At 40.3% G+C, this 27839-nt stretch overlaps 1 protein-coding gene across 1 annotated transcript; it reads right to left on the reverse strand.

Moving 5' to 3' along the window:
- Nucleotides 1-2080: 2080 nt before the first annotated feature.
- On the reverse strand, nucleotides 2081-25159 carry LOC110933798. Its single transcript, XM_022177002.1, has 6 exons — nucleotides 24873-25159; nucleotides 24486-24768; nucleotides 23226-24029; nucleotides 22560-22614; nucleotides 2190-2325; nucleotides 2081-2108 (listed from the first exon to the last, which is right to left on the reverse strand). Exons 1-6 carry the CDS (start codon nucleotides 25157-25159, stop codon nucleotides 2081-2083), a joined length of 1593 nt encoding a protein of 530 aa, XP_022032694.1.
- Between the last annotated feature and the right edge of the window lie 2680 nt (nucleotides 25160-27839).

The raw sequence follows: 27839 nt of genomic DNA on the forward strand, positions 1-27839 counted from the left end.
AAACTGCCATATGAATAACCAATCCCTAAAATCATGGGATTTCCCCTCTTTCTCTCTCTCTCTCTCTCTCTCTCTCTCCCTAATCAAAGCAAAGAAGAACACCATCTACGCAATATATTCAAACTGGCTGCCCTAATATTAATCGAAAGACTGTTAATTCAGGGAAACATTTGAGAGCACATTTACAGCTAGATGAAGGAGACGTAAGTTATTTTCATACACCACTTTTTTCGTATTAAATTAGTTTACACATTAAAAAAACATGTATTTGATTTTGGTTTATCTACATTTTTGAGTGTAGGTATGTGGTACATGTGTTTTCCAAGGATCATGTGACAGGGCCTTGCTGTTAAAACACAGCCTCAAGAAATCTGCTTGCTGTTAAAAGACAGTGTCAAGGAAATCTGCTTGCTGTTAAAACACAATGTCAAGAAATATGCTTGCTGTTAAAACACAGTGTCAAGAATCCTACAGCAATCTGCTTGCTGTTAAAATACAGTGTCAAGGAAATCTGCTTGCTGTTAAAACACAATGTCAAGAACTCTGCTTGCTGTTAAAACACAGTGTCAAGAATCCTCCAGCAATCTGCTTGCTGTTAAAACACAGTGTCAAGAATCCTCCAGCAATCTGCTTGCTGTTAAAACACAGCGTCAAGAAATCTGCTTGCTGTTAAAACACAGCGTCAAGAAATCTGCTTGTTGTTAAAACACATTGTCAAGAAATCTGTTTGCTGTTAAAACACAGTGTCAAGAATCCCCCAGCAATCTGCTTGCTGTTAAAACACAGTGTCAAGAATCCTCCAGCAATTTGTTTGCTGTTAAAACACAACGTCAAGAAATCTGCTTGCTGTTAAAATACAGCGTCAAGAAACACAGCGTCTTGTACGATTTAAATTGAAACTGTCAATTTGATTTAAATGGAATATTTAGTTTTCATAATTTTCTGGTTAGTTAGTTATCCTAATAAAAATAATCCATAATTAAAATAATATTCAAATTACACAATTGCCCTTTTAGTTAAAATCCTTCAATGCCACATGTCGCGTTCTTATTGCTTCCTACACTTTCTAGGAAAAACACACTTTCCGCAGGAACCCTATTCTCTCTCTCTCTCTCTCTCTCTCTCTCTCTATATATATATATATATATATATATATATATATATATATATAGGGGATGAATGATGAGAAAACTAGTTTAAATGAGAAAACCAAAAAACTAACTAAAAAAACCTAAAAAACGTACAAATTTTTTTTTTATATTTTTTTATAAAAAAATTGCTATATTTTATGCATGGAAAAAAATTTTCAAAAAAAAAATAATAATTTTTTTGTTGTATTGCACATGTGCACTATTACGGATATAGTGCACATGTGTAGTACACATATAATGCACATGTGCAGTACAACAAAAAAAAATTTTGAAATTTTTTATATATAAAAATAGCGATTTTTTTATACAAAATTGTAAAAAAAAAATTGGTATGTTTTTAGCTTTTTTTAGGCTTTTTTAGTTAGTTTTCTCATTTAGATGTAGTTTTCTCATGATCCTCTCCATATATATATATATATATATATATAGAGAGAGAGAGAGAGAGGGTACAAAAAAAGGTTAAATGTGTGAGAAATATTGTGAGGATGACATATGTCATCAACTTAAATTAATTCAAAAGGGTAAACAAGTAATTTTATCATTGATTCAATTAATTCAAAACCTTTCATAACCGCCAGCTTATTTATAGGAACATGATTTTTTAAAAGATCTCTACAAAAACACTACGAATAACACTGCAACCACCATTCAGCACATATATACACCATTCAATAATTATATAACACCATTCAATAAGTATATAACACCATTTTAAAGATCTCTATAAAAACACTACGAATAACACTACAGCCACCATTCAGCACATGTATAACACTATTCAATAAGTATATAACACCATTTAATAAGTATATAACACCATTTTAAAGATCTCTATAAAAACACTACAAATAACAGTGCAACCACCATTCAGCACATATATAACACCATTCAATAATTATATTACACAATTCAATAAGTATATAACACTATTAAAGACAGTGCAGAACACCATTCACACTGTAATAAGTACATAACACTATAAAACAAGATATAACACTACAAACACTATGAATAGTAAATAACACCATATTAGCAAACTGGAACCCTAGGTCATCGTCATCATCATCCTCATCCTCATCATCATCGCCGGTAGTCTGAGAAGCCATAACTTGCGCTAACCACTGCGTCGCTGCCTTCGCAGCGACGTTCTGTGTCTGCTTAATCGTTGTAACAACTGTCAATAAAACCGGTAATTAGGATAATAATTATCCAATAAGAAAACCCTAATTAAGACACCCAAGTAATTCCGCACTAACCCTGAAATTTCCGGAATAATCGGAATCAGGATCAGGGCCCCTAAAACTCAGGGGGGCTAAACCCTAATTGATATTTATCTCTAAATATACGTTGTCTAATTGAGAATTTTCGTTTGTGTATGAATCACCAAGCCTATACCACTGAGAAGGCTAGTCTACAAGCTAAAACGCACCCTTTACGGACCATAAAGGTTAATCCTTACGGACCGTAAGCCAACTGGCTCCCTTACGGACCGCAAGGGTACAGGCATACGGTCCGTATGCGAGTCGAAATTCCAGCTATAAATAGCCGACCTTGGCACTTGAACTGTGGTGTTAAAACGACGTTCATAGCTTCTGTATACGTCGAGATCTCACTGTTATATCATAATTAAACACACACTACACACGAGACGCTGCCGCAATTAGGGTAATAACTCGATCGCTATTACGATTCAACGTCCGATCGATTATAACTATCCAACAATAATCCGGGTGCTGCTCAATTGAGCTTGTACTTTGATTATTCGTCGTGATTTCGACTTGAATATTTGAGTGCTGTTCGAATTCGGACTATGCTCTGTTATTCGTTGTGAATCCAATTGAATTATGAGTATTGCACTGATTAATCGTTGTGAGGGTTTAATCTCGTGAATTGACGTAACTGCTGTATTAGTTACTAACCTGCCTGTGTGTGCATTGTGTTAAACTAGGTGTAATCAAGGCTAATCAGTAGGCATTATCTATTTGCTCGTTAATCTGCAATGTGAGTCATTCTTCTTTTTAAATTTGTTTTCTCACCGTTTGTGAGTAAGTATTACAATACATCAAATTATTTTCAAGGTTATAATTACAGGGATTAAGTCTTTGTAATCACCAAATTACAGCTGGTATGTGGGGTATTGTGCACACTACTATTTCGATCACTCTATGTGAGTGAATATTACTCTATGTGAGTAATTATTACTCTGTGTGAGTAAACCGTCACTATTAGGGCAATGGGACCCAATAGTGGTATGACCACAGTCACAGATCCGGTCGAGTGACAAATACCCATTCTTGATAATTGGTTGATAGAAACATTGTAATCGCTCTTAATACTGTGCATTTATAACTAACGGGTCATTTTAGAAAACAGAATGATTCACTCAGTATTTCCCCGCTGACAAAACCTTTTTCAAACATGTTTCAGGTGATCTGTGTGATCCAGGAAAAGTGCAGTAAAGCACTATCAAGCTCAGGGAAGTGGCTCATTGTAAATAAATAAAACATGTTTTGGAAAAATAAAGATTTCTGTGTGAAATCAACTTATTGTAAATTTTGGATTTTAAACTTTGTGTAATATATTAAACGAGCTTTTTACGGTGAAAAGATCCTGTAAATGAAAGACTTCCGCTGTCACATAAAATAAATACCACGAGTACCACGGGAACTGCCTCACGGCCTCCGACTCCGTCCAGGGTAGGTCGGGGAGCCGTGACAGTTGAAGGTGGTATCAGAGCCAAGAATTAATAAATATTGAGCCACTGATCGAGCCACTGATTTAGCCTAATACTAAATTAAGTATTTGACAGAATACTTAAATTTACTAGTTGTTATTTTGTGATTATATGTTTTATTAACTGATTATTTGTTAGCTACAGTATGGGTAAGCAAAAGCTGTCTGCTATCTACCATAAACTAGATGTTGCATCTTCTTCTAAAAGCCCAGTAAACCTAGAAGAAGGAATCTTTGTCCGTAAGGCGAACTATGAGAATCCTCTTTCCCCAGAGAAAATGGATTCGATACTTAAAAAGAGTCAGGAGAAAAAGAAACCCCGAACCAAGAGAGTTAGGTTTAACCCAGAAGTCCAAGAGTGGGGTAATAGTACACCTTGGGAAGATAAAATAGACAAGAAATGGGCAAATCTCTATATGCTAGCTACTGTAGCAGAAAATGCCAACCTCTGAATATCCTATAAGTTAGGTCTAGTAAATAAAATCACCACCCAGTAAATAAATAAAATCCCAGTGTGTTTATTTCCGTTGTTTCTGTATAAATTATGCAATAAAACTTCAGTGTTTATTTGTTAAACTTTGTTCCAAAGTTTTAACAATTGCATTCTTTTGCATATATGCTATGCAGCATGAATGAGATGTCGGAAGCATTCCAGAATCTCAACTTATATCCAGTGCCTATCGAAGTCTCTCACGACTTTACTGGTTATATTGCTGACATAGAAGAACCTGTGGAATTCAAAGCTCCACCGCTGGAAAAAGCCAAACCTAAAAAGAAGAGAAGATACGTAGGGTGGAGGAAGACGCCGTAGGAAACCTGCCACTAGGAGACTCCCTAAAATAGAAAATCCTGTGATCGTGAGCAAGGGAAAGGAAATAGAAACTGGAGAAAGTTCAAAACCACTCGAAAAGGAAATAGGAATAGATCTGAAACAAAAGGGAATAGAGATTGGCGAAAGTTCTAACCAGCCAGAAGAACTTACGTTCCAAGATGAAATAGACCGACTATTAGGAAACTGTGAGGTCATAAGCCCAATCCGCACTAATCTGTATCCTTACCCGACTACAGTCCAATTTCCTTTAACAGTAGCACCGGCTATTCCCGAACCTTTAATCCATACCCAACCACTAGGGGAACTGGAAGAATGGTGGACAAACGACTGGCAATTCCAAAACATAGTCAATAGTCCTTATAGCTTTCTTCCACAATTTGACCCAGAACCACTCCCGAATCCTCCCATGAGTAATGAAAACCTAGCTGAACTCCGTCAGTTCGGTGAAGAACTGATAGGTACAGGTAATAGGATCAGGGAAATGGGAGAGCATCTAACTTGGAAGTACGATGAGAGGGAGCATCGTTACTAGAACCATCAGTTAAACCACAGAAATCCGTATTGTATGATAGTAACTTAAAATTCTGTAAAATGGGCAATAAAACTCTGTAAAATACGGTGTGTATGGATGCATGTACAATATACCATAACAAAGTAAAAGTCGAGAAATCGACAATTTTGGTTATACTTGTATATTGTGATAATCTATGTGTTTATCTATGTGAATTTTGTCATTGATAAGTTAGAAACTAATAATTTTTACCAATTAGCAGATGGAAAACGCTAACAATGAACCAATTAATGAAGTAAATCAATCTGAGCAAGAACAGGAAGATCAATATATAACTCGACAAGATATCGAGCACTTTATCGCCCAAGGGATAGCTCATGCTATTCCAGAAATTGTGGCTGCTGTTCAGAAACCCGCCGAACCACAACAATTAAATCCTAGTAAACGTACTTTGGAGGATAACGGCAGTAACAGCATAAATGGAGGCGGCAATCATGACAATCATGACCCGCAACAGGCCCCACTCCCTAAAAGAATAAAAGCTGCAACGCCTGGTTGCACATACAAAGAATTTCTTGCTTGCAAACCCGCTGAATTTGCAGGTAACGAAGGGGCAACTGCAACACTGCGTTGGTTAGAGAAAACCGAAGCAGTAATCGCAATACGCAAATGTGCCGAAGAGGATCAAGTGATGTATGCATCAAATCTGTTCAAAGAAGGAGCACTAGAATGGTGGAATACGGTCCTCCAGGCAAAAGGAAGAAGGATAGCCTATGCCATGAGTTGGGAAGAATTTAAGAATCTTGTAGAAAGAAAATTCTGTCCCGAATACGAGAAGGAACAAATGGCAAACAAGTTCCTGAGTCATCGTATGCTAGGTGTAGATTGTCGGGGCTATACTTCGACATTCTTTGAATACGCAAGGATAGTGCCATCACTGGCTTCGCCAGAACCGGTACTTATTTCTCGTTACATCTGGGGGTTAATTAGTGAGATCCGAAACATCGTTAAAGCTGCGAGACCTCGTACTATTGACGATGCTGTAGAATTAGCCAATACCCTAACAGATGAATTGGTACGCACAAGAGAGGAAGATCGCAAGAAGGAATTAGCTCAAAAGATTACCCAAGGATTTCGGGTGGGTAATACCAAGAAAAGAGGAACCGGGCAATCATCATCATCTCCTTTCTGTAAAATTTGCAAAAAGAAGCATTATGGACAATGCAATATGGTTTGCAATAATGAAAGGACATCGGGAAGAAGACTGCAGGAAGAAAACAAGAATTTGTTATAATTGCAGAGAAAGAGGTCATTTTCAATTTGAATGTCCTAAATTAGCTAAACCTGTAGTTAACCCAGCCAAACCAGCTGAAGGAACAACTAAGAGAAATGCGCGAGCATTCCAGCTAACCACTCAAGAGACCGAACTCATTCCAGATGTGATAGCTGGTACGTTCTTAGTTCACAACGTATTTGCAAAAGTATTACTTGACTCTGGTGCGAACCAAAGTTTTATATATACTTTATTTTGCCAAGATCTTAATTTACCTTTAACCACTCTTAGGCAAATCTTCACAGTAGAAACCGCAGAAGGAAATTCTGTGAAAATAGATAAAATCTGGCAAGAAGGAAAAATAGAATTATTAGGCCATAGGTTTTCTGCAAATTTGTTACCAATGAATTTAGCAGGATTCGATGTAGTGTTAGGAATGGATTGGTTAATAGCCAACCATGCACGAATCCTATGTGACAAAAATGCTGTAGAAATTCAAACACCTACAGGAGAAGTAATTTTAATTACTGGAGATAAACCTCGAAAGCCACTGAAATTCATTTCTGTAATGAAATTGGCTAGTTATTCGAGAAAGCAGGAAATGGTGTATATGATTTCAGTAATCATTAACACTAAAGATAAGGAACTTCAGGACATTCCGGTAGTGTTAGAATACCCAGACGTTTTTCCAGAAGAATTACCTGGATTACCACCTGATAGAGAAGTAGAGTTTAGAATTCATTTAATTCCAGGTACTGCACCAATAGCTAAAGCACCCTATAGATTAGCACCTACTGAAATGTTAGAATTGAAAAAGCAATTAGAAGAATTATTAAGCAAAGGATTCATACAACCTAGTTCATCCCCTTGGGGTGCACCAGTGTTGTTTGTGAAAAAGAAAGATGGATCGATGAGAATGTGTATCGATTATAGGGAACTGAATAAGGTTACAATTAAGAATCGATACCCATTACCTAGGATTGATGATCTTTTCGATCAATTACAAGGAGCTAGGTATTTCTCTAAGATAGATTTAAGATCCGGATACCATCAGTTGAAAGTACAAGAAGAGGACATACCTAAAAATGCTTTCAGAACTAGGTATGGTCATTATGAGTTTACAGTCATGCCCTTTGGATTAACGAATGCCTCAGCAGCATTCATGGACATGATGAATCGGATTTGTAAACCATACTTGGATAAATTTGTAATCGTTTTCATCGACGATATACTTATTTACTCCAAAAGCCAAAAAGAACATTGTGAGCATTTACACGTTCTCTTAACTTTGTTAAGAAAAGAAAGGCTTTATGCCAAATTTTCGAAATGTGAATTTTGGTTGCAAGAAGTACAATTTTTAGGACATGTGGTAAATCACGAAGGTATCCATGTAGATCCTGCTAAGATAGAAGCAATTACGAAGTGGAAAGTTCCATAAACAGCAATGGAGATAAGAAGCTTTCTAGGCTTAGCTGGATACTATAGACGATTTATCAAAGATTTTTCTAAGATAGCCGTTCCTTTAACTAAGTTAACCTGTAAAACTGCTAAGTTTGAATGGGGACCTAGACAAGAAGAAGCTTTTAAGATTTTAAAGCATAGGTTGACAAATGCACCAATCTTAGCTTTACCCGAAGGAACAGAAGACTTTGAAGTATATTGTGATGCTTCAAAATTAGGATATGGATGTGTGTTGATGCAACGCAAGAAGGTAATTGCGTATGCTTCTAGACAATTGAAAAAGCACGAAGAGAATTATACGACTCATGATCTAGAATTAGGAGCCATAATCTTTGCTCTCAAGATCTGGAGACATTATCTGTACGGAAGTAAGTTTACTGTCTATACAGATCATAAAAGTTTAAAATATATATTTGGGCAAAAAGAATTAAACATGAGGCAAAGAAGATGGATGGAGATGCTGAGCGACTACGACTGTGATATTCAATATCACGAAGGAAAGGCAAATGTAGTTGCAGATGCCTTAAGTCGTAAGTATCATGAAAACCAGAAACGAGTCCGTGCTCTTAGATTAAATCTACAAGTAGATTTAATGGCACAAATCAAGGAAATTCAGAAAACAGCAATCAAAGATGATGCTGAAGGAATGAAAGGTTACCTAAAAGAACTAGAACAAGGAAAAGATGGAATTTGGAGATTCCATAAGAAGCGAATTTGGGTACCTAAGCAAGGAGAGTTAAGAAATAAGATTTTAGAAGAAGCTCATAAATCTAGGTATACCATACACCCAGGAAACAATAAGATATACCAAGATTTAAGAAATCATTTCTGGTGGATAGGAATGAAAAAGGATATAGCCGAATACGTATCCAAATGTTTAACTTGTTCACAAGTTAAGGCTGAACACCAGAAACCTTCAGGATTACTTCAACAATTAGAAATGCCTGTATGGAAATGGGAACTCATAACCATGGATTTTATTACTAAGTTACCCAAAACCAAAAGAGGTAATGATGCAATTTGGGTAATCGTAGACCGATTAACCAAATCAGCTCATTTCTTACCAATGAAAGAAACCTTTAGCATGGAAAGGTTAGCTCAACTATACGTGGACGAAGTAGTATCCTTACATGGAGTCCCACTCTCCATCGTATCGGATAGAGATAGTCGATTTACCTCCCATTTCTGGAAAAGTTTTCAGAAAGCAATGGGAACTCGACTAAATCTAAGTACTGCTTATCATCCACAAACAGACGGACAGAGTGAAAGGACAATACAAACTCTAGAAGACATGCTCCGGGCATGTGTAATTGACTTTGGTGGTAGTTGGGATAGCCATTTGCCATTAATAGAATTCTCTTATAACAATAGTTATCATTCAAGCATCGAAGCTGCACCATTCGAAGCACTGTATGGACGCAAATGCAGAACTCCAGTATGCTGGGCAGAAATCGGAGAAAGTCAATTATCCGGTCCTGAAATAGTACAAGAGACTACTGACAAGATAACCCAGATTAAGGAAAGACTGAAAACAGCTCGAGATCGTCAGAAGAGTTATGCAGATAATCGTCGCAAACCTTTAGAATTTCAAGTCGGTGATAAAGTACTTTTAAAAGTATCTCCTTGGAAAGGAGTAGTACGATTCGGTAAGAAAGGAAAACTAAGCCCGAGGTACGTTGGACCATTCCCAGTGATTCAACGAATCGGATCAGTTGCTTATCGTTTACAACTACCAGAAGAATTGGCTGGAGTACATGATGTATTTCATGTATCCAATCTCAAGAAATGTTTAGCAGATGAATCCCTGGTAGTACCTCTTCAAGATATAGAGGTAAATGAAAATTTGAAATTCATAGAGAAACCATTAACGATCGAAGATCGAAAAGTCAAATGTCACACCCCCAAATTCCACCTGCGGAGTAACACCCGCTTGAGGGCGTGACTGACCAGGATCCAGCCACCAATTATACTAAGCATTGGTTAATAGTAAAATAATTGCCATCTAAAGTAGTTAGCAACATCGTAGTTTAAGTTCGATAATTAGTTTGAACAAAAACAGCGGAAGCATAAACCAAAAAGATAGTTCAAAGTTCAAGATAATTAAAACCCAACACACGGGTTTTGACGAACACTACACATTCTCAAGCAGCAGCTCCTCAGTCACTGGTTACCTGCAAAGCATGCAGTAAGGTGTCAACAATAATGCTGAGTGAGTTCACTAGTTGTCCAGTTTTAATTACCAAAAACTTGTTTCACCAGTTAATTTACTCGTTTATACATGCCATGGGGAGCTACCCCAAAAGTTAGCGACTAAACTGTTTTTCCAATACCGAACACTAGGTAACCGTTTGCGTTTCCGCAGGATGCCCCGATGTCAATGTTCTATCATCATTGACGGATGCCTGAGTACATTAGTTCACGACCGATCCCATACCATGGCACGGTGTGAGGTTGGTAAAACCTAAATAGCGCTATCAACTAATAACCCGTTCGCCTGGCCCCGGCGACTAATCGGTATTAAGTAGTAGGGACTTGAGTGATAGAGTTTCGTTTAGTGCCGTTGGTTGCAATCCGTGTAAACAGTAATTAACTAAAGGTTCCCAATAACAAGGGAAGAAAAGTAAGTTGTATCCCTCATAAGGGAATAGTGTTGTTTGTAGTTCCGTTTCCCAAACCACCGGGAACGCATGCTTTAGGTTGTGAACTCACCTTGGGTTGCTCGGTAGATATTTTACTTGGTCAAACACGTTGGTCACCACGTCCTAGCATGGTTACCAAATATAGGTCAAGTTGGGGCACAAGTAATCACGTATAGCAAACACGTATAAACACACTTAGCATGCATACATTCAAACAGTTGGGTTATTGGGCCTGCTCTAACATTTTCACAAACAGTAACAGATACACATGCAGTCCAGTCAACAGATAGTCCAACAAGCTTTTGGCCCAATAACACTTAGGCAGCCCAGTCGAGACAAGGGCGGTTTCGACTCGAGAATACACGGTCTCGAGTCGCAACCAAGGGTTCCGACTCGCAACCTCGGTCTCGGTTCATCATGCTTTGGTCTCGAGTCGCAACCAGGGGTTCCGACTCGCAACCTCGGTCTCGGTTCATCATGCTTTGGTCTCGAGTGTGCTGCTTGCGAGTCGCAACCGGGAGATCTCGAAGAATCACGTTTTGGTCTCGAGTCGCAACCAAGGGTTCCGACTCGCAACCACTGTTACGTGCACCTGAATCCTTCTAGAACCTGTCCTATGTACTAGCCAATTGCATTTTGATTTCATGGTAATGTGTACTATCCAATGAGAGTGCACCAACATGTTTTCTTGTCCGGTAATTAATCAAAACAGATCAAAACATGCATTTTTTGAATATTCATAACACATTCAACTTGTTCTTCATTATTCATTTACATTCAAACAGTTCATCTTTAGGGTTATCTCATCCTAAACAAGCATGTTCCAACAAACCGATTCATTCATGTGGACTTAGATGCAAATCACTAAACCTTCAATCCACCCAAACATGCATTTAACAACAATAATTATGTAACATTTATTCTAAGCACTATCAACATAAATCTATGATCATGAACACCTTATACTATCAATCATTCATCATCCAAATGTCTTAACACTTCATTATCATGCAAGAGTTCACATATTTCATCCATCATTTCAAACATTTCAAGGCAAATAGCACCATTATGTACCAAAACACCTAGTGAACATCTAAAACACTAACCGATTCAAGAGTGACACGAAGGTGTTCAAGTTGGTGATAGAATGGAGCCTTCGAGTGATGATTCCGAGCCAATCCGAGAGTGCTCTTGTTGCCGGTTGAATCCGAGAAGGAGGAGAGGGGGTTGTGGTGTTGTGCTAGGGTTTTAGAGGGAGTGTGTGTGAGCAAGAGAATGTTTGAGTGTCAAAATGAGGGAAGTGTGGCTTATGTGGGGATTTTATAACCCATTCAAGGGCCATGCACCCTTATGGGTTTCCGAGTGGGTTTCGTGTGAGGCTAAAGGAAGCGGCCCAACGGCCCATCGGTTCACTGTTCACTCGAGACCGGGAGTGGTCTCGAGTCGGGTCCTTGGGGTCTCGGCTCACTTGTAACACACATATAATATACATACATACAACACGTAATAACAGATAATTCATAGATTTCATTTAATAATATACGTACACGAAATGTTATATCAAGAAGGTTGTCCGAGAAGATCCGAAGTGTCACATTATCCCCAAGTTTTAAGAACTTTCGTCCCGAAAGTTAAGGCAGTCACTGTCAAGCTAGTATAAGTGAGAATGTTTCAACGGGGTGTCACATCATCCCCCCGTTAGATTGGAATTTCGTCCCGAAATTCGGCTGTAGCTTCAGTGCTGGGGTTTTCGTTTGGGAACAACTGGGGATACTTGTGCTTCATCTGGTCTTCCCGCTCCCAGGTAAACTCTGGGCCACGTCGCGAGTTCCAACGGACTCGTACAAGAGGTATCTGGCTACGTTTGAGGATTTTGATCTCTCGATCCGTGATCTCAATCGGTTCCTCAGTAAAGTGTAGCTGTTCATCGATAGTTAGTTCCTTGAAAGGAATTACGAGCGTTTCATCTGATAGACACTTCTTCAGATTAGATACGTGAAAAACGTTGTGTACCGCACTCAGTTCTTCAGGCAGGTTCAATCTATAAGCAACCTTACCGACTTTCTCGGTAATTTCGAATGGTCCGATATATCGCTGATTAAGCTTGCCCCGTTTACCAAAGCGAACCACACCCTTCCAGGGTGAGACTTTAAGTAGAACCCGGTCACCGACCTGGAATTCTAGCGGTTTCCTACGCTTATCAGCGTAACTCTTCTGACGGTCGCGAGCTGCCGCCATGCGTTGTCTGATCTGGGCAATCTTTTCCGTTGTATCTACCACCATCTCTGGGCCCGTGATTTGACTATCACCGATTTCCGCCCAGCAGAGAGGTGACCGGCATTTACGACCGTACAATGCCTCAAAAGGTGCTGCCTGAATGCTAGTGTGGTAGCTGTTATTATACGAGAACTCTACTAGCAGTAGATGCTTCTCCCAATTCTTGCCAAAATCGATCACACACGCCCTAAGCATGTCTTCTAGGGTTTGGATGGTGCGTTCAGACTGTCCATCCGTTTGTGGGTGATAAGCGGTGCTCATGTCCAAACGTGAGCCAAAGGATTTGTGCATAGCTTGCCATAATTCCGAAGTAAAACGAGCGTCTCGGTCGGAAATAATTGAGGTTGGCACTCCGTGCCTCGAAACTACTTCCTTTAAGTAAATCTCCGCCAAGGTAGAAAACTTGTCTGTTTCCTTAATAGCCAGAAAGTGCGCGGACTTGGTCAATCGATCTACTATTACCCAAATGGTGTCATTTCCGCGTTGAGACCTAGGTAGCCCTGTAACAAAATCCATGGATATTTGCTCCCATTTCCATTTCGGGATTTCTGGTTGTTGGAGTAGGCCTGCTGGCTTTTGTACTCTGTCTTGACTCTTGCGCAAGTCAAACATTTGCTGACATATGTTGCTATGTGGGCCTTCATGCCAGGCCACCAGTATGTTGTTCTCAAGTCATGGTACATCTTGTCCGAGCCAGGATGTACTGAGTAACGGGACTTGTGGGCTTCGTCCATCACGAGTTCACGTAAATCTCCATAGAGTGGAACCCAAATGCGCCCTGTTACATAGTAAGCGCCATCTTCCTTCTGTTCTAATCGCTGTCTCGACCCTCGCAGAGACTCAGCCCTGATGTTTTCCGGTTTCAATGCTTCGACTTGAGCATTTCGGATCTGGGTAGGGAGGTTAGACTGGATGGTAAGTTGCAATGCTTGCACGCGCTTTGGTGTCGTGTCCTTTCGGCTAAGGGCGTCTGCCACAACATTGGCTTTGCCCGGATGGTACTTGATGGCGCATTCGTAGTCATTCAAGAGTTCGACCCATCGACGTTGTCGCATGTTTAATTCCTTTTGCCTAAAGATATGCTCGAGACTCCTGTGATCGGTGTAAATAGTGCACTTGGTACCGTACAGGTAATGTCTCCATATCTTAAGAGCAAAGATCACTGCTCCCAGTTCCAAATCATGCGTAGTGTAGTTTCTTTCATGCGTCTTGAGTTGTCGAGAAGCGTAGGCAATAACTTTCTCGCGTTGCATCAATACGCAACCGAGCCCATGAATGGATGCATCGCAGTAAACCACAAAGTCGTCAGTGCCTTCAGGCAACGAGAGAATAGGAGCGCTACAGAGGTTATCCTTTAGCCTTTGAAAGGCCGACTCCTGAGCTTCATTCCACTTGTAAACCATGCCTTTCTGAGTAAGAGTCGTGAGGGGTTGAGCAATCTTTGAGAATCCTTTGATGAATCTGCGATAGTATCCTGCCAATCCCAAGAATTGGCGAACTTCGGTTGGGGTCTTGGGCGTAGGCCAATTCTTTATCGAGTCGATCTTAGCGGGGTCGACGTGAATTCCATCCTTATTGACCACATGCCCAAGGAAATGGACCTCTCGAAGCCAAAAGTCACACTTCGAGAATTTGGCGTACAATTGCTCATTGCGTAAGAGTTCGAGGATAAGGCGTAGGTGTCGTTCATGCTCTTCTTGACTTTTCGAGTAGATCAGGATGTCGTCGATAAACACAATCACGAATTTGTCGAGGTAAGGCTTGCACACTCGGTTCATGAGATCCATGAAAACCGTAGGTGCGTTAGTCATTCCAAAAGGCATAACGAGGAACTCGTAATGACCATAACGAGTCCTGAACGCAGTCTTAGAGACGTCTTCATTACGAACTCTCAGCTGATGATAGCCTGATCGCAGGTCAATCTTAGAATAGTAGCTCGATCCTTGCAACTGATCGAATAGGTCGTCGATGCGCGGGAGAGGGTAACGATTCTTGATGGTAACCTTGTTCAGCTCATGATAGTCGATGCACATTCGGAACGTGCCATCTTTCTTCTTAACAAAGAGTACTGGTGCTCCCCAGGGTGATGAACTAGGACGGATAAATCCTTTATCCAATAGTTCCTGTAATTGCGTAGAGAGTTCCTTCAGTTCTGCAGGGGCTAGACGATAAGGCGCACGAGCTATAGGCGCTGCTCCGGGAGCTAGCTCGATTTGGAATTCGACCTGACGGTGGGGAGGGAGTCCAGGTAGTTCCTTGGGAAACACCTCGGGGTAGTCACGTACTACAGGAAAATCTTCAATCCTCTTTCCCTTTTCGAGGGTGTCGGTGACCAGTGCTAGAATAGCGGTGTGCCCTTTTTGTAAACACTTCGGGGCTTTTAAAAGCGAGATAATGCATGTGACTTCTCCACCTTTGTTGCCTTGAACGATGAGGGGTTGGCCAGAACGACGAGGAATACGAACCGCTTTCTCTTGACAGAGGATCTCAGCGCGATGTTTGGATAACCAATCCATACCGATGACGACGTCGAAGCTTCCAAGTTTGACAGGGAAAAGATCGATACTAAACGTTTGACCAGACAATTCTAATTTGCAGTCGTGGATCACGTGCGAGGCCTCAATGTTCCTACCGTTGGCTATCTCGACGACGTGCTTAGATCTTAATAATGCGGGCGGGTGCTTAAGTTTCTTACTAATACGAAGGGATACCGAACTAGCGTCGGCTCCAGAATCAAATAACACAGAAACATAACGATCATCAAGTAGGAACTTACCCGCCACGACGTTGGGGTCGTTCCTTGCTTCTCCAGCTCCAATCACAAAAGCTCTTCCCCTAGCACCATTCCCAGCATTGTTGTTTTGCTCATTGTTCCCAGCTCCCTGGTTGTTGCGATTCTGATTCAGTTCAGGGCAATCCTTTCGCATGTGCCCCGTTGCCCCACATTTAAAACATCCGCGGTTGTTTCCCTGCTGCTGTTGCTGTTGGGGTTGTTGCTGATTCTGCCTTGCTGGGAACTGACTTCTACAATCCTTGGCTTCATGCCCCATCTTGTTGCACCGCTGGCACTGACCTTTGTTACATGCCCCATTGTGGTGCCTGTTACACTTGTTGCACTTAGGGTAGCTTCCCCGGTAGCCACCCTGTTGCTGAGTGCCTTTGTTGTTGTTAGTTTTCCTTTGCTGAGCTGGGGCCTGAGTAGAGTTAGCATCTTTGCCCTGATTTCCATCCCACTTTCGTTTGCCATCACTAGAAGTTCCTTCCGCAGCACTGATCCTTTTGGGCAACCTGCCCTCCTCCACAGCCTGGTTGGTGAGTTTGTGGGCAAGACGAACCACAGGCTGTATGGTAGTGAGGTTGGCCGAGGTCACATGGCTCCTGATTTCTGGGACTAAGCCTTTGATGTACAATTCGATCCTTCGATACATGGGTCGGGACATGTTTGGCAAAGAGCAGCATAGTCGTTGGACAGCTTGGTGTAGGTCTCAATCTCTGACCCAACCATCTTGAGACCATAGTACTCGTCCTCGAGTTTGTGGATGTCATCCCTGTGACAATACTCTTCCTTGATCATATCCTTGAAATCTTCCCATGCAGTAGCGTTAGCAGTCTCCAAACCAAGCATTTGAATTTGCGCCTTCCACCACGAAAGTGCGCTTCCCTCAAGGGTACCAGTAGCAAACTTTACCCAATTAGCTGGGGGACATTCGCAGACAGCGAAGACAACTTCGACCTTCTCGATCCAGTGCAGGAGACCTATGGCACCCTCAGTGCCATTGAAAGGAAGAGGCTTGCAATCCATGAAGGTCTTGAAGGTACAAACATGTGGTTGCACAGGCACATGCTGACCTGTTGTGAGAGTGATACGAATGGGTTTAGAGGTGACAAGACGATGCGATGGTAGGATCTACACATCCTAAAATAATGAGCTTTACCTCCAGGGTGAGCTGCGAAAGCTGCAGCCACCGTGTTGATCAGGTTAGTGAACTGAGCCTGAGTCATGTTGACGTTTCCTCGTCCGCGTCCACTCATTGTCTTCATAACCAGAAAACATAGTATGAGTGTGGTGTCGTAACATAGCGAGAATGAGATAGAAGAGGGGAGGCGTATCTATCTAATTGGGCAAACTAGTACGTATAGTAGAGCAGAAAGCATAAGACAAGCAAGCAAGTAAACATGGGTCCGAGCTATGAGGTCAGATAGGTCGAGCCTTGCACTTGGAGTGTAGTGTCGTCACGAGTCACGGGTTATAGTCTGGTTTTTCTCAAAAAGAGTTTCCCCCTTTTTAAAACCAAGTTCACTATAACCAATGGCTCTGATACCAATCTGTCACACCCCCAAATTCCACCTGCGGAGTAACACCCGCTTGAGGGCGTGACTGACCAGGATCCAGCCACCAATTATACAAAGCATTGGTTAATAGTAAAATAATTGCCATCTAAAGTAGGTAGCAACATCGTAGTTTAAGTTCGATAATTAGTTTGAACAAAAACAGCGGAAGCATAAACCAAAAAGATAGTTCAAAGTTCAAGATAATTAAAACCCAACACACGGGTTTTGACGAACACTACACATTCTCAAGCAGCAGCTCCTCAGTCACTGGTTACCTGCAAAGCATGCAGTAAGGTGTCAACAATAATGCTGAGTGAGTTCACTAGTTGTCCAGTTTTAATTACCAAAAACTTGTTTCACCAGTTAATTTACTCGTTTATACATGCCATGGGGAGCTACCCCAAAAGTTAGCGACTAAACTGTTTTTCCAATACCGAACACTAGGTAACCGTTTGCGTTTCCGCAGGATGCCCCGATGTCAATGTTCTATCATCATTGACGGATGCCTGAGTACATTAGTTCACGACCGATCCCATACCATGGCACGGTGTGAGGTTGGTAAAACCTAAATAGCGCTATCAACTAATAACCCGTTCGCCTGGCCCCGGCGACTAATCGGTATTAAGTAGTAGGGACTTGAGTGATAGAGTTTCGTTTAGTGCCGTTGGTTGCAATCCGTATAAACAGTAATTAACTAAAGGTTCCCAATAACAAGGGAAGAAAAGTAAGTTGTATCCCTCATAAGGGAATAGTGTTGTTTGTAGTTCCGTTTCCCAAACCACCGGGAACGCATGCTTTAGGTTGTGAACTCACCTTGGGTTGCTCGGTAGATATTTTACTTGGTCAAACACGTTGGTCACCACGTCCTAGCATGGTTACCAAATATAGGTCAAGTTGGGGCACAAGTAATCACGTATAGCAAACACGTATAAACACACTTAGCATGCATACATTCAAACAGTTGGGTTATTGGGCCTGCTCTAACATTTTCACAAACAGTAACAGATACACATGCAGTCCAGTCAACAGATAGTCCAACAAGCTTTTGGCCCAATAACACTTAGGCAGCCCAGTCGAGACAAGGGCGGTTTCGACTCGAGAATACACGGTCTCGAGTCGCAACCAAGGGTTCCGACTCGCAACCTCGGTCTCGGTTCATCATGCTTTGGTCTCGAGTCGCAACCAGGGGTTCCGACTCGCAACCTCGGTCTCGGTTCATCATGCTTTGGTCTCGAGTGTGCTGCTTGCGAGTCGCAACCGGGAGATCTCGAAGAATCACGTTTTGGTCTCGAGTCGCAACCAAGGGTTCCGACTCGCAACCACTGTTACGTGCACCTGAATCCTTCTAGAACCTGTCCTATGTACTAGCCAATTGCATTTTGATTTCATGGTAATGTGTACTATCCAATGAGAGTGCACCAACATGTTTTCTTGTCCGGTAATTAATCAAAACAGATCAAAACATGCATTTTTTGAATATTCATAACACATTCAACTTGTTCTTCATTATTCATTTACATTCAAACAGTTCATCTTTAGGGTTATCTCATCCTAAACAAGCATGTTCCAACAAACCGATTCATTCATGTGGACTTAGATGCAAATCACTAAACCTTCAATCCACCCAAACATGCATTTAACAACAATAATTATGTAACATTTATTCTAAGCACTATCAACATAAATCTATGATCATGAACACCTTATACTATCAATCATTCATCATCCAAATGTCTTAACACTTCATTATCATGCAAGAGTTCACATATTTCATCCATCATTTCAAACATTTCAAGGCAAATAGCACCATTATGTACCAAAACACCTAGTGAACATCTAAAACACTAACCGATTCAAGAGTGACACGAAGGTGTTCAAGTTGGTGATAGAATGGAGCCTTCGAGTGATGATTCCGAGCCAATCCGAGAGTGCTCTTGTTGCCGGTTGAATCCGAGAAGGAGGAGAGGGGGTTGTGGTGTTGTGCTAGGGTTTTAGAGGGAGTGTGTGTGAGCAAGAGAATGTTTGAGTGTCAAAATGAGGGAAGTGTGGCTTATGTGGGGATTTTATAACCCATTCAAGGGCCATGCACCCTTATGGGTTTCCGAGTGGGTTTCGTGTGAGGCTAAAGGAAGCGGCCCAACGGCCCATCGGTTCACTGTTCACTCGAGACCGGGAGTGGTCTCGAGTCGGGTCCTTGGGGTCTCGGCTCACTTGTAACACACATATAATATACATACATACAACACGTAATAACAGATAATTCATAGATTTCATTTAATGATATACGTACACGAAATGTTATATCAAGAAGGTTGTCCGAGAAGACCCGAAGTGTCACATCAAATTCCTCTAGCATAAAAGACTAGTATTGGTCAAAGTCAAGTGGAATTCAAAGAGAGGGCCAGAATACACTTGGGAACTGGAATCAGAAATGAAGCGAAAATATCCTCATCTATTCCAGTAAATCTCGAGGACGAGATTTTTCTTAAGGTAGGGAGGATGTAACAACTGTCAATAAAACCGGTAATTAGGATAATAATTATCCAATAAGAAAACCCTAATTAAGACACCCAAGTAATTCCGCACTAACCCTGAAATTTCCGGAATAATCGGAATCAGGATCAGGGCCCCTAAAACTCAGGGGGGCTAAACCCTAATTGATATTTATCTTGAAATATACGTTGTCTAATTGAGAATTTTCGTTTGTGTATGAATCACCAAGCCTATGCCACTGAGAAGGCTAGTCTACAAGCTAAAACGCACCCTTTACGGACCGTAAAGGTTAATCCTTACGGACCGTAAGCCAACTGGCTCCCTTACGGACCGCAAGGGTACAGGCATACGGTCCGTATGCGAGTCGAAATTCCAGCTATAAATAGCCGACCTTGGCACTTGAACTGTGGTGTTAAAACGACGTTCATAGCTTCTGTATACGTCGAGATCTCACTGTTATATCATAATTAAACACACACTACACACGAGACGCTGCCGCAATCAGGGTAATAACTCGATCGCTATTACGATTCAACGTCCGATCGATTATAACTATCCAACAATAATCCGGGTGCTGCTCAATTGAGCTTGTACTTTGATTATTCGTCGTGATTTCGACTTGAATATTTGAGTGCTGTTCGAATTCGGACTATGCTCTGTTATTCGTTGTGAATCCGATTGAATTATCGAGTATTGCACTGATTAATCGTTGTGAGGGTTTAATCTCGTGAATTGACGTAACTGCTGTATTAGTTACTAACCTGTCTGTGTGTGCATTGTGTTAAACTAGGTGTAATCAAGGCTAATCAGTAGGCATTATCTATTTGCTCGTTAAATCTGCAATGTGAGTCATTCTCCTTTTTAAATTGTTTTCTCACAGTTTGTGAGTAAGTATTACAATACCTCAAATTATTTTCAAGGTTATAATTACAGGGATTAAGTCTTTGTAATCACCAAATTACAGCTGGTATGTGGGGTATTGTGCACACTACTATTTCGATCACTCTATGTGAGTGAATATTACTCTATGTGAGTAATTATTACTCTGTGTGAGTAAACCGTCACTATTAGGGCAACAGGACCCAATAGTGGTATGACCACAGTCACAGATCCGGTCGAGTGACAAATACCCATTCTTGATAATTGGTTGATAGAAACATTGTAATCGCTCTTAATACTGTGCATTTATAACTAACGGGTCGTTTTAGAAAACAGAATGATTCCCTCAGTATTTCCCCGCTGACAAAACCTTTTTCAAACATGTTTCAGGTGATCTGTGTGATCCAGGAAAAATGCAGTAAAGCACTATCAAGCTCAGGGAAGTGGCTCATTGTAAATAAATAAAACATGTTTTGGAAAAATAAAGATTTCTGTGTGAAATCAACTTATTGTAAATTTTGGATTTTAAACTTTGTGTAATATATTAAACGAGCTTTTTACGGTGAAAAGATCCTGTAAATGAAAGACTTCCGCTGTCACATAAAATAAATACCACGAGTACCACGGGAACTGCCTCACGGCCTCCAACTCCGTCCAGGGTAGGTCGGGGAGCCGTGACAATCGTTGACTAACCTGACGGTTGACCTAACCTTGACTGCGGATGTGCCGGTGACATCACCGGAGATGATTACCGGTGCTATTGGAACCGCCGCTCCACTACCGTGTGTATGACGGACTCTCACGGTGGTTAACAGAGACAAATCTTTACGGTGGAGAAGAAAGATGATACAGAGTGAATCGCGATTTTGTAGGGTTTTTTTTTATACGGTTTCCTTTTTCAAAATGGATATAAAGACTTTATTACCCCTACATATTTCAAATCAGTCCAAAATAATAAAACACATTTTACAATTTGGTCCCTATTGATGTCAACCATTAGATCAAAGATCTAATGGTGTAGATTCTTACCGTTCTCACAAAAACCCTCTTTTTTTACAGGAACCTCTACCTACCTATATATATATGATTAGGTTCAAATGTGAGCAAAATCCCAAGAGTGAACTGCGTGAACTGATCTGGGCCCTTGATTTTTATGATCTTAAGATTAAAGTGAGTGGCATGATGGTAATTATTTGGTTAATGAATTTAAATGAGGAAAGATGTAACTTAATTCAATTATTAAAATAATGATTTAAATCTAATTTTTTATATAATTACAATCCTACCCTTAACAACTAAAAAGGAAATTAAGGGTCCATATCAACTGCGCAGTTCACTCTTGGGAGGTTGTTCACGCTGGAACCCTACCCTATATATAATGTTTATGTACTATATTTTTAATACAAAACTTCATTTATATTTGTTCGTTTGTGTTCGTAAACTGTTTGTTTAAAATGTTAGCGAAGAATGTAACCGAACATGAACATGTTTATTTTTTTAACAAACGAACATGAACAAAAAAATCTATTCATTTAATTGTTTGTGTTCATATTCGTAATCAATCAAAGTTTAATAAACAAACAAAAAATATCCTCGTATTCGTTTGGTGTATATACGAGCATAATCAATAATCATATGGAAGTCTCCAAATTTAATCAATTAGCTTTTTTAGTATCGCCACGTTGCGGCGAACGTCTTTTGTTGTTTAGTCTGTGTTTACATGTGTTTTGAAATCACTACGAGCGCGTTGCGCACGGAAACCGTTGAAACTAAAAAAAGAAACCATTAAAAGTTGAAGAAAATAAAAAAAAGTTGCACGATACCGTTGTTGTTCGTACGACACCCGTGATCAGGGATGAGCAAATGGTACCGGATAGCAGTACCGAATTTTCCGAACTAAAAGATTTTCAAAATCAATTCGATACCGACTTTTGGTGTTTTCTGTACCAGTCTGGTGTCGGTTTTTACCTTCATGTACCGATAACCGTATTGGTATTTTCGATATCAATACCAGTTGACATAAGCTTATCTAACTTAAAAAGTAAAGAATATAATAAAAATAATTAAAAAAAAAACTATATTTATTATTATACCCTTCTCTACTTGGTGTTCAAAACATTGTGAGAATCAAATATATTTGAACAGCAAAATATCTTTTTTTGGCAACGCCAATTAATTTATTACGAGATCCATAATAACCAAAGTCAAAAACCATTTTGACGCATGACTAATAATTAAGTATCTTTAGTTAGAAAAAGAAATGAGCGCTTTTTTTAAAGGTATATTTGATTCAAAAACACCCATGGACGGTCCTCAAAACGAGGATCACCGGGCAAACAAGCGAAATTACATCACGTCTAAAGGATATTTACACCACACATTCCACACTAAACCTTTCATTCTAGTTCTATTTCGAAACCAAAAATACGACGTCATTTTGATGCTTTCCATAACTTCAATAGGTCGACGCCGTATGCCTTTGAAAATTCTCGCATTACGTTCGTTCCAAATTGCCCACAAAGTAGTAAAAACAATACCACGCAAGATGTATCTCGACTTCTTTGACGCCGCTTGTAACTTCGCTATCTCCAAAAAATCATACACGACAAAAGCAAAAAATGGGAGGAAGACGGCACCATGATACAACACGAGCCCATATATCTGCAGCAAAAGCGCAGCCGATAAACAAGTGATTTGTCGTTTCCGCTTCCGAGTCACACAAGTTGCATAAATCATTCGGCAATGTAACACCATGTTTACTAAGATCCACCTTCGTAGGCATACGATTAAGCATCGCTTGCCATACCATAATCTTACATTTTAGGGGAACCCACCCTTTCCATTTCATACGATTATTCGAACTCGGCTGCTGACACTGATGCATCAAGGTCTTCGCTTTACTCACTGAGAAATCTCCATTCGAATCTCCAGTCCATATCCATTTATCAATGCCACCCTTCCACTCGTAATCGTAAATATCAGACATCAATCCGAACAATTCATTAATCTCTACAGGACTTGAAGGGACAGTTCGCCAATCCCACTGGAGCATTTTAATACCATTATGAACTTGTAACCTAGCTGAAACAGAAACCCATTTGTTCTTTTCGAGTCTAAACAAGTTGGGATAAACCAAACGAAGAGGAGCATTTCTAATCCAAGAGTCCACCCAAAAATTAATTGTAGACCCATCACCCAAAATCCCCACGAAATAACTACCAAGAGTGTTACCGTTCCAAATCTTTTTCTCCCCTATTTTAACAATTTGCTTCCAACAACCGCTAGCCGAAGGAGTGCATGGTAACAACGACCATGTCCTACTTGACCCGTGACAACTAAGCACCAATCTTTTCCATAAGCAATTACCACTTTGTTTAAAACGCCAAGCCCATTTAAGGAGGAGCGCATCATTGACATCTTCTAATTTAGCTACTCCTAAACCACTCGCCTTCTTAGGAGTAGTAATGATATCCCAAGCAACCCAATTAATTTTTTTTCCTCACTACAACCCGCCCATAAAAATCGCCTCATGATAGCCTCCATACTCTCTATAACCGCCTTAGGGGCCTTATACAAAGAAAGATAATAAATAGGCAAGTTCTCAAGAACCGATTTCACAAAAGTCAAGCGACCACCAATAGATAATGTTATGTTTTGGCTTTCCATGAGGTTAGCCGATTCCTAATAACTTCAATAACCATATTCCAATTGCCAATTCTAGACATTTTGGCTCCCACTTTAATACCCAAATAAACGAAAGGAAAAGACCCTCGTTTGCAACCCAAAACTTCCATCGTACTATCCACTTCCCCATCTTCCGTACCCACCCCAAATAAATTAGACTTATGAAGATTGATGCGTAAACCCGAGCATAAATAAAAGACTCTAAGAAGTCTAGCCGTACTTTGAAGATTCTCTCGCGGGACCACTCACCCATAATAAGAGCATCATCCGCAAAGAAAAGGTGAGTAATATCCATATTGTCAAACAAAAAATTAATACCTTTAAGCACTTCAAGAGCTTTTGCTTTTTCCAACATCCAAGAAAGACATTCCATCACAATCAGAAACAAGAAAGGGGAGATAGGATCGCCTTGACGAAGACCCTTCTCGCTTTTAAACTGGAATGTTGGAGACCCATTAACAAGAACTGAAGCACGAGCTGACTCAAGGATGCCTTTAATCCACCTGCACCAAAGAGGGGGAAAACCCATTTGAGACAGGATAGATAATAAGAAAACCCAATTGACATTGTCATACGCTTTCTCAAAATCAATCTTTAGTAGAAATGCCTTTTTCTTCCTTTTTTCAGCGATTCCAAAACTTCGTTCACTACAAGAGGCCCATCAAGAATAAAACGATCGGACAAGAAAGCCGACTGAGACTCTGAAATCACCTTACCCAGAATCTTTTTAAGGTGATTAGCAAGAATTTTAGAAATAACTTTGCTAATCACCCCAATTAGAGTAATGGGTCTATAGTCTTTGAGTCCCTCAGGCGATTTAACCTTAGGGATCAAAGTAATGAAAGCCGAACCACAACCCGAATTAATAATGCCTGTCTCATGAAATTCCACCATGATACGGTAGAAATCCTCCTCCAAAACATTCCAAAACCGCTTAATAAAGCTGAATTAAACCCATCAGGACCTGGGGCCTTGTTAGAACCACAATCAAAAGCTGCCTCTCTAATCTCTTGCTTGGAAAACATAGAAGTCAACATTATACCATCTTGTTCGTCAATCTGTTTCAACCCTTCACAAACGATAGCTGGCCGAACCATACAATCTTCTTTAAAATGGACCTATAGAAGCGCAACACTTCCTTTTTGATTAACGTCGGTTTAGAAATCCATTGACCTCTAATCTCAAGACCGGGAGTGCGTTCCTAGCTTTTCTACCGTTAACGACACTATGAAAAAAGCTAGTATTTTCATCTCCAAGAGAAGCACATTTCACCCGTGATTTTTGTTTCATGTCACGAGATCTATAAAGCTCAATTTCTTGAAGATTCTTGCTACATTCTGACCAAACCCACAATTCCGACTCATCTAGATCTTTTTGCTCCATTAACCATTCCATGTCTTCCTTATCTTTTTTAAAACACTTTTCGAATTCATTTTCTTTACTTCGGCACTCTATAATCCACCTGTTGAGCTTATCCCGAAGAGCTTTCAATTTTCTCATCAAATTTAAATCCGCCGGCCCCTCATTACACCACCCGATTAACGCCGAATTAACGACGTCTTCACACCCCGGTCTACCAATCCAAGAATCAAACCAACGAAAGGGTTTCGGGCCAAAATTAGTATCACAGAGAGAAAGAAACAAAGGCGCATGATCTGAGTGTTCTCTATTCAGCGCTCTAAAATACGCACTTGGCCACTTATTAAAAATATTACCACAAACGAACACCCTGTCAATTCTACTCAGTTTGCATTCACCACGCCGATTGGCTAAATATGTAAATTTCATACCTTTCAGATCATATTCACGAAGGCCTGCTTCATCCAAAAACTCATTAAAATCTCTAGCACAAGCCAGATCAAAACATGAATTTTTTCTTTCACTCGGCTCCCTAACAGCATTAAAATCCCCAAATACAATCCACCAACCTTGACCCGCCTGAACCACTAGAGTAATTTAGCCCAAAGATTTCTTTTTTCAACATTAGTTTGCGGAGCATAGACATTAAACACATTAAGACGAACCTTCCCATTCGTTAATAAACCGGAGACAAGAAGAAAGTTATTATCTTTGACAACCAAATCCTTAGATAAAAACTTAGGGTCCCAAATACTCAATAAACCTCCCGAATTTCCGATAGAATCGACAACCTCATAATAAAAAACCAACCCTCCCCAAAAGTTCGACACCACACCAACATTAACATTACTAGACATTGTTTCTTGTAAACCAATAAAAGAAACCCCCAACTCAGACTTTAATCTTTTTATCCATCCCGCTTTGCCAAAAGGCCCCAAACCCCTAACGTTAACAGATAAGCAATTCATTTGTTACCAGATTGTAATCCTTCTTTGATAATCGACTCCCGAATCATTTGGTGTTGTACAGCTAATTGAACTCCCAACTTTTCTCCCAGTGCCTTAGTCGCTTCCACCTCTTCCCCTTGCAACCTTTCTTCATCAAATTTCTCATCAGTTTCTATCATAACATAGGGGTTACTGTTAAGGTCAATTGATCATCATCCTCCGATTTATCATCTTCTGTTCCTGGCCCATCATCCGAAATACCCAGTAAGCTATTGAGCCCAAAGATATCATTGTTAATATTCTTGGGCTTTTTACCACCTTTAAACTTTCGTTGCTACTTGTATAGCAACAACTGGGCCGGCCCAAATCACTCTTTTTGAATTTTTTTCTCTTAACCACATTTGAATTAGGAATGACTGAATTAATATTATCCTCATTAACTTGGTCAAAATCAAACGACACAGCAGGCACAAAAGATTCCTTCCTAATTTCCGAATTCAAATTCTCATCATTAACAGGAGTTGAATGACAATCAATATCATTAATGATTAAATCATTCCTTTCCAAAATAATGGGGTCCTCGTTAGTGATCGCATCAGCGCCTACTCCGGCCACGTTGACCGGTGTAGTTTCCGGCATATCAACATCGTTCTCAACTCCGACATTCTCCTCTCCATTAGTCGCATCAGGCTCTTTCTCAACGGTCGACACTGCATAAAAATCGGGGATCCAATCACCAAATTCCTCTGTTACCCACACCCGGAATTTTCGGTTCTTCCAATTCAAAACCACCTCCTCAGCAATCCTCTTTCCATCACCAGCCAAGATGACAATGTATTCGAAAGATAAATCAAAATCCGCTTCCGATTTCTTTGCTTTATGTATAACTTTACCGAACTTTCCACCGACGATATCAAGAACCTCGTTGGTTAACAGGTGCAATGGAACACCTTGCACCTTCAACCATGCCAACCTTTCAAAAGACAACGGTTGGCCTTCCCAAAGAACAATCGAATAGAACTTGTCACTCATTAATTTCGCAGCCTCAATAACTCTGTCAACCAAATCAGATTCTTCAAAGGAAATCAGCAAGTCAAGTCCTCCAAGATATTGTACCTTCCCAGAACCCGGGCAAATACCATTCAGAATCACGTAAATATTCTTCAGCGCTTCAAGGTCGATCATTCTTGCAACTAAAGCTCATCCATGCAACGTGGAAAAAGCAATAACATTGTTGTCAACCGAAATGGTTTTACCTCCAAACAAAT

The sequence above is a fragment of the Helianthus annuus genome, chromosome 4 (genome assembly GCF_002127325.2).
Source record: "Helianthus annuus cultivar XRQ/B chromosome 4, HanXRQr2.0-SUNRISE, whole genome shotgun sequence".
Taxonomy (NCBI): Eukaryota; Viridiplantae; Streptophyta; class Magnoliopsida; order Asterales; family Asteraceae; genus Helianthus; species Helianthus annuus.

Bases quoted from the DNA above. Each gene is read 5' to 3' on its own strand.
- LOC110933798 (XM_022177002.1), bottom strand. From the start codon at position 25,159: ATGGTGGAATTTCATGAGACAGGCATTATTAATTCGGGTTGTGGTTCG. The intron at 2,326-22,559 runs GTACATGAAGGT...TTTTATTGACAG, and splicing joins AAATACCAATACGGTTATCG to TTGTTACAACGATTAAGCAG. The intron at 2,109-2,189 runs GTTTGCTAATAT...TACTTATTACAG, and splicing joins GACGATGACCTAGGGTTCCA to TGTGAATGGTGTTCTGCACT.